At 42.4% G+C, this 7994-nt stretch overlaps 2 protein-coding genes and 2 non-coding genes across 4 annotated transcripts in view; 1 reads left to right on the forward strand and 3 right to left on the reverse strand.

Moving 5' to 3' along the window:
- Positions 1-1289, reverse strand: part of lmf1 (lipase maturation factor 1) — an 11471-nt gene extending 10182 nt beyond the window's left edge. Inside the window, exon 1 of the mRNA XM_063892605.1 lies at positions 1070-1289. Coding sequence (XP_063748675.1) covers positions 1070-1280 — 211 coding nt within the window. The 5' untranslated portion in view covers positions 1281-1289. The remainder of the gene's footprint in view (positions 1-1069) is intronic.
- A 784-nt stretch (positions 1290-2073) lies between these two features.
- Positions 2074-4421, forward strand: sox8a (SRY-box transcription factor 8a). The gene is made up of 3 exons (XM_063893334.1): positions 2074-2621; positions 3195-3418; positions 3543-4421. Exons 1-3 carry the CDS (start codon positions 2221-2223, stop codon positions 4241-4243), a joined length of 1326 nt encoding a protein of 441 aa, XP_063749404.1. The 5' UTR covers positions 2074-2220; the 3' UTR covers positions 4244-4421.
- A 296-nt stretch (positions 4422-4717) lies between these two features.
- On the reverse strand, positions 4718-4790 carry trnar-ccu (transfer RNA arginine (anticodon CCU)). Its single transcript has one exon. It is a non-coding gene; the product is annotated as a tRNA-Arg (tRNA).
- Positions 4791-5532: 742 nt separating this feature from the next.
- trnar-ccu (transfer RNA arginine (anticodon CCU)) lies at positions 5533-5605 on the reverse strand. The gene has a single exon. It is a non-coding gene; the product is annotated as a tRNA-Arg (tRNA).
- Positions 5606-7994: the final 2389 nt, after the last annotated feature.

Consider the following 7994-nt stretch of genomic DNA (forward strand, 5'->3'; position numbering starts at 1 on the left):
AGCTCCTGCAGGGCATCAGGCCGCGCTCCCCGATCAGCTGCTTGTTCTGGTTGAAGGCGATGCTGAACGCCACCACTGCAGACAACAGGAGACAGATGATGCATTCAAGTACAATTCGGATTCCATATATTATAACCAAATCCAGAGGCTGGAATACACACACTTCAAAAAGCATTTGGAGTAGAGCTACAGGATTTTGCAAAGTCTCAAGAATTTATTGCAAGTTTTAAACGGATTATTTTTTATTCCAGGACATAAATACGGAGGTTTGGTTGGTATGGAGTTAACCTATGTTCAGTTTCCAACAGTTCTGCACCTCTAATTATATAACAATGAAAATGCAGGACTCTAACACGGAAGTATATTGCCAAAACTAACCCTAACCAACACTGGTAACCTTTAATAACCACTGGCAATACTGGTGCTGGACAGAAGCATTTCTCTGCACAAGTGTCACTAAGTTAATCCAAGGTTTCGACCAAAATACAAGATGTTTGTCAGGATAATAATGGTGCACCGTTTTTGCAGAACATCGGCAAAGGAAAACTTTCCACTGAAGCCAGGTAGACTAACAAAAATACATTATTAAAAATGCAAAAACATAATCAAATGTAGGCCTGGGTGTGACTAGCACTCTCTGCTAAGGATACCTGGGTGTGACTAGCACTCTCTGCTATGGATACCTGGGTGCACGTGTCTTTGTAATGCTATACACCTAGAGGGTAAATAGTGTGTTTACTTATTTTTAACAATTAAACTACATTTAAAGATGTTTTACACACATTAAATAGTGGACAGTTATTGGGAGGACATGTGCAAAGGCAGTGACAGCTTCACCATATTAAAGAACTTGTAAATGAAGTCACTTTAAAGGTTTTATCCTATTTTGTTGACGTTTAAACAGCACATTTCAACACTAAAACACGAAACAGATCACGTAAACAAGAGACCTATTGTGTCAAAGGTGGACTAGCAGGTTAACTTCACTCATTACTGTTGTTTAAGGCTAATTCTCTGGGTTAAATCTCAATAATGACTGTTTTATTGGAGTAAATGTCAGCGAGCTTACAGTAAATAAAGGCGACAGAGCGCAGCAGCACAACACGTGTAAGCCAGAAAGTCCCCGGATGTACGGTCTGTGCTCTCCGGTCTTTCTCCGGTTCTTCTCTTGGTTCTGCTCCATGTTCCTCCCCGCTGTCCACCCTCTCAGGCTCCGGGTTCCTGCTCTCCACATGTCGTTTCCTCACAGAACTACCAGAGCTGTCACCGGGGGCCGCCATGTTGAGGGGCTGAACCGTCACGTGACTTTACAGATGCGGAAGTGCATCACCAGCATCTTTCTTAAAAATGTAATTTCATTTGCAGTTTATTATTAATAATAATAATAATAATAATAATAATAATAATAATAATACATTAATAAAAATAAATACATAATAATAGAATGAAATAAAATAATTAACAATAATGTGTTTTTTTAGGAAGAAATTAATAATTATAATGTTATATTAAATGTACTCACACAGTAACAAATGCAATTATATAAAACATAATATACATTATATAATTGTGTATTATTAACATTGTAACAGGACTTAGTTTCTCACTATCCTTAATTTTCATGTGTTTTTAATCAAATTGCCTTCAAATAAACTCATTACTGTTGTTGTTTTAGATAGATAAGAAAGACTGCTTTAATCTGAAAGCAGAATGTTCATTTCTTTAAGATCAAGCGAATTGACATTAATAAAAGTGTAGTGAGGTTTAAGTAGAATATCCTTTCCTAAATGAGAAAGGAATTGAAAAACTCCATAATAATGAATGAATAATAATGAACTCTTCTGACTTAGATTACTATCTGAATCATCATAAAATGTTGTTGTGAATTTGAATGTTAAATCGACCCTCAACAGTATGTGCCTCCTCCTGGTTCGTGCCAAACTGGGAGGAACTGATCCTGTAAAACTTTCCCAAAGCCAATGGGACATGAGGGGGCGGAGATATGCGAGTAAGAGGAGTAAAAGTGCCACAAAAAAAAGTAAGGAGAAGCTCATCAAACTCTGCCTGGTTGTGTCAGAGGATCCAGAAAGCAATATTTGAAGACAAGAAATTGGAATTTGACCTGATTTTCGGGGTGGAACAGTCTTGCTACACAGTCGAGTGCATTTACGCCCTTGGAGAGTTCGATTAGGACTATTTGGCAGCTTTTTAGCCGTCAGTATGACAGAAGAGAAGTCATTGACAGATAATCCCCGCAGTCCTGCAGGCAGCGACAGCCCTATGTCCCAGCATAGATCAGATTCAGAGTCCCCAACCTCTCCAGCTGGGTCAGAGGCACCAGAGCCAGTGCGCAAAATGACGCACGAACCCGAGAGCAGCATAAAGGTTGATCGCTTTCCCGCGTGCATCCGGGACGCGGTGTCGCAGGTGCTGAAGGGATACGACTGGTCTCTGCTGCCGGTACCGGCTGTGGGGGAGAGAGGACTCAAGAGCCAGCCCCACGTGAAGCGGCCGATGAATGCGTTCATGGTTTGGGCTCAGGCAGCGAGGAGGAAGCTGGCGGACCAGTACCCTCACCTGCACAACGCGGAGCTCAGCAAGACGCTGGGCAAACTGTGGAGGTGAGTAGTGAAGATACAATAGAGGGTCTCAACTTTAACTCATGAAGAGTTAATAAGCTATTCAACTCTGACTGGACACCACCACAGCTGGTCCTTAGACATAAACATGGATTCTCCTCAGTGAATTTGATCCCAAATGAGAATTTTACAATTTTTGGAAAGGTGACAACTCTTCTGATTGATGGGAAAGTAACATAAAAGTGATTCATTAGCAGTAATAGTGAGAGAGAGTGTGTTGAGTGATGTGGGTAACCCTATCCTACTAAGATCCTGTGTGTTTTATTTACATATTGTTGGATTTTTTCAAGAAGCATTGTGAGAGTGGGACTCATTCCACACCGAATACTCTGTTAGCTAGAACAAAATGTGAATAAGCAAAGTCCTTCTCACTTCTCATGTCCTGGCTGTGCGGTATTTAAACGAAGGCTTAAACTTTTTTCATCAATGGAAGTACAGAAAGAAAATCTAAATGTGTGTATTTTGGACATTAGACCAAACCATTGTAGACTTTTTGTATTTGCTTGAACTTAAAGGACTTTGAATAACCCAGCATCTTCCTCCCCTCTTCCTCAGACTTCTCTCTGAGACAGAGAAGCGTCCCTTCGTGGAGGAGGCAGACAGGCTGAGGATGCAGCACAAGAAAGACTATCCGGACTACAAGTACCAGCCTCGGAGACGCAAGAGCACCAAACCGGGTCAGGGGGACGTTAGACCCGGATTGGTCCTGCAGAATCAGCAGGGCCTGTTTAAATCAGAACCAGCAGACGTGCATCATCATTACCATACGGACAAAACAGGTGAGATACCAGTGAAACATGTCCATTGACAATTGACCATTGACACACATTGATTGGTAGAAGCTTCTTTGCCTTTATTGCTTGAGCATGTAGATATTGAGTGGGGAATCCTCTGTTTTTCCAGGTCAGTCTCACGGACCTCCAACACCTCCTACTACCCCTAAAACTGACCTCCACATGGGGAACAAACATGAGTGTCAGCGGCCTGTAGACAGCACCTCCACCTCCTCCACCGGGGGCCGTCAGAACATCGACTTCAGCATCGTGGACATCTCCGAGCTCAGCACCGACGTCATCAGCACCATCGAGGCCTTCGACGTCCACGAGTTCGACCAGTACCTCCCTCCCAACGGCTCCGCCCTCCTTTCCCCGACAGATGGCACTGCGCACGGACACAACACCTTCCTCCCGCCCTGCATCCACCCTCACATCCCTGCCAGGACGCCAAAAACTGCAATGGCACCATCTTCTTTAAGTCGTGACACCCCTAGACAATATGAGGACACGAAACCTCACATAAAAACCGAGCAGTTGAGTCCAGATCACTACGGCAGCTCCTCAACTCCATCTGATAACACCACCCTTAGTTCAGGCTCGTCCTCCACCACCCACCTATCTGACTACACTGACCTCCAGAGCTCCGGTTTCTACAGCAGCGCCTTCTCCGGATACCCCGCCGCCGGTCTGTATCAGTACCCGTACTTCCACTCCTCCCGCAGGCCTTACGCTACGCCTCTTATCAACAGCCTGGCCTTGGCACCACCTCCACACAGTCCTCCGTCCGTCTGGGAGCAGCCGGCCTACACAGCACTCAGCAGGCCTTGAAGACGAGGAAACTCCCTGCAGATATGGACTACACCGTTAAAGTGGGACAGAACAGCAGCCTCCTTGGTTGACCTGTTTTATAATTTAATTCCTGAGGTTTTGAAGTAGCGTGCTGACTGTTGTATTGTGCATTAATATATATATACAGTGACATTTGTTTATTTTCAAGGGTTTTTTATATGATCGACAAAGATTCAGTGTTTTGAGTCTTTTCTGTGCGAGGCATGACATTTGAAACCTGCAGCTGCTCCAATAAAAGTCACACCAATGACATTTCAGTATGTGATTTTCAACTATTTAAACCACGTTTCATAGCTACATTAATCACAGAACATATTTGAGGTACATTTCTTTGCCCTTTTACCTGGTTCTGATGTAAATCATGGTGACAAAGCTACAATTCTATCCCGATTTCGAAGCCTGGTTCATTGGGTCCCATTCACAACAATATGTATGCATTACTCTGCTGTCAATCACCCCAGATGGGACTTGAACCCACAATCCCTGGCTTAGGAGGCCAGTGCCTTATCCATTAGGCCACTGGGGCTTCAATTGCTGTACTTTTACCAGTTCTTCTGAGATACAGCACCATCATAAATCGTTATAAAGTCAAGTCTATGCTGCTACTCAAATTATGTAGAAGTTGTAGGAAAACTATCCTACTTTCGAACCTCTTGTGGTTCCGTTTCCAACAAAACATCAGCCCAATTCAAGGCTTTAAATCTGTCGTCCAAACCCAAAGGATGAAACCAAGGGACTTCCTCTCAAAGGTGTAACCATGAACCAACTGCAATTGGTTTTTTGTACCAACCAGATGCCATCCTTTAAGTCGCAGGTCAGGATTTCAATCACCCCAGATGGGACTTGAAACCACAATCCCTGGCATAGGAGGCCAGTGCCTTATCCATTAGGCCAGTGGGGCTTTAGAGACATACCCTTTGCCAGTTTCACCAACATAAAGCGATATAAAGTGAAGTCTATGCTGTAAATTTGTCAAATTATGTAAAGAAATGCCCTGCTTTCGAACCTCCTGTTACTTCTGGTTCCAACAAAATATCTGTCACATTGCCAAACTCAAAGATGTGTTTTATTAATCCAAAGGATTAATGTGACCATGAACCAACTGCAAACATATTCATGTCTTTTCTACCAACCAGTTTAGATGGCAGGTCTTGATTTAACCATTAGATGGCTCGTGAGTTCAAAAAAGCAACACATGAAGCCCTGGGTTGGGTAGGGGCCCATCCACTGCACAAGATGGACAATATATGCATTGTTCTGCTGCCAATCACCCCAGATGGGACTCGAACCCACAATCCCTGGCTTAGGAGGCCAGTGCCTTATCCATTAGGCCACTGGGGCTGCATGACCATCAGATTTACCGTGTCTCTAGACTTATAGCACCAATATAAAGAGATAATAAGTAAAGTCCAGGCTGATGCTGATGCTGATTTTGTAAATTTGTCAAATTATGTAGAAAATGATCCTACTTTCAAACCCCTGTGTAACTTCTGGTTCCAACAAAACAGCTGTCCCAACGCCAGACTCAAGGGTTCATATCTGTTGTCCATTGATTAAACCAATGGATGACCTCTGCTTGCTTGGAACCATTCTTCCACTCCCTGGACAAACAGTTTATTGTCTTTTCTATCAACCAGATACCATCATAATTTAGGTTGCAGGTCATTAGGAGGCCATCCGTTCTGCTGTCAATCACCCCAGATGGGACTCGAACCCACAATCCCTGGGCTTAGGAGGCCTTATCCATTAGGCCACTGGGGCTTTAAGTGCAGCATTTTAGGGTCCGATTACATAGAAATCTTTTTAAAAAATGACCCTACTCCAAGGGGTAACGCTTTTCTTCAAAGCAACTCACAATAAGTGCATCAAACCATGAAGATTTCCACTCTAAATAACAAGATTCCTGCAAGAATATGAGATGTACACTCCTGATTCTCACATGATAAGGTGTCCTCAAAAGGTATCAGACATTGTAGAGGCTAAAAGAAAAGACTACAACAGTCAGAGTCCCATCCCTTAGCAGACATCCTGTATCCCTGCTCTTACGGCTGTCACTGTCCCTCTCCGGCTGCGTCTCCAGTTGGTTTCCAGTTCGGCAGCTGCTCCTGCTGGTTTCCTGTAAGGAGATTATCTGATTTCACAGTCCAGCTCTGACTGCAGGAGCTGATGGACAGCACAGCTGGATTGGGTCTTTCAAACTCTGTGCTGTACGAGAAAGGCTACTTTGATTCACGACACGGAAAAAGGCTTTGACTTGTTGACATGACCATGATGTGGTTAGATTTAAAGGGGAGACTATAAATGTTGAGGGCAATAGATATCACCATGAAACTTCCCCTCGACGAATATCTTTTGTATTAAAAGGTTTTTGGAATTTGTGTGTAACAGATCTTTGTTTTACGGAGCACATTTTGGATATCACCAAGTGTCACTCCACATAAAATACTTAAAAAGAAATCACTTTTCATCAGGTTTATAGTAGTGAAAGGCTGCGTTAAAGCCTTTAAATGTAATATAAACAAAACCCTTCGTAAAAACCTTCAGAATATACATAGGAGGGAAGTTCAGTGTATATAAGCGCACTGAATTGGAGATTTCTGCTAAGAAAGTATGAGAAAAAAGCGTATTTTGAGAAAACAATAGCCTTTAAAGATTGTAAATATTATACATTTTGCACTACGGGCGATTGGATAAATGTATTCATTTTCGTGATAATACCACAGAACTTGTTTTATATGCAAAAGAGCAGTGATGGAAGAAGTATTTAGATTATTACTGAAGTATAACACAAATTCTACAGAGTAAAAACACTCTGTTAGAAGTAAAAGTACAAATTATTAGCATCAAAATATACCAAAAGTACACAAAGGTTTGAGTAAAAATTGGTTTGTTTGAATTACCTGATGTACCACTGGGAGGCTTATCCTATAATAATGTATTAGATGATTTATATTTTGTATTTATAAACTAAATCGGCAAAGTAACTAAAGCCTTAAAATGCAGTGGAGTTGAAGTATATTCAGCTTGGAAAATACTTAAGTAAGTTTTAGTTAAACCACTGCAAATGAGGCATTACCTGAGGCTAAATGTGGATGAATTCAGACTTCTACACACAGAAATAGACAAAACAGTTAAGAAAAACCTAAATCAGTATTTTTCATCTACGAGAAAACATGCCATGAAAGCAAAATATAACTTTGAAAATTGACCATTGCATGAAAAGTCTCACCATATTATACAAGTCTACACTCAAGAAACTCCCAAATGAGTCAAAAATAACCAAAAGTAACTCCTAAGATTTTCAGCTCAGCTTTCCTATTAATAAATGTTTCCTCACCCACCTTATTATCATCTCTGGGACAAACAGGTGTCTGTAGGGCGGACGTCCCACACCTTTTGCCCACTTCCTGTTTGGGTTCTGCTGCAGATCACTGGATCACTGTCTGAGCGGTGGACCATGGTTACCTGGTTGCCAACGACAACACGACATCCAGACAGACGCCACATTGATGCCATAGACACACCGTCAGGGAGGGGAAGTGTGTGTGTGTGTGTGTGTGTGTGTGTGTGTGTGTGTGTGTGTGTGTGTGTGTGTGTGTGTGTGTGTGAGAGAGAGTGGCGAGATCATCAGGTGACATTCAAAACTCAGAGCAGGTCACACACTTTTTTCCTGCTGCACAGATCTCCTTTACAGGTGACTGAAGAGCGCCCTCTGCTGGTGTATAGAATA

This window comes from Eleginops maclovinus, chromosome 10 (assembly GCF_036324505.1).
Source record: "Eleginops maclovinus isolate JMC-PN-2008 ecotype Puerto Natales chromosome 10, JC_Emac_rtc_rv5, whole genome shotgun sequence".
NCBI lineage: Eukaryota > Metazoa > Chordata > Actinopteri > Perciformes > Eleginopidae > Eleginops > Eleginops maclovinus.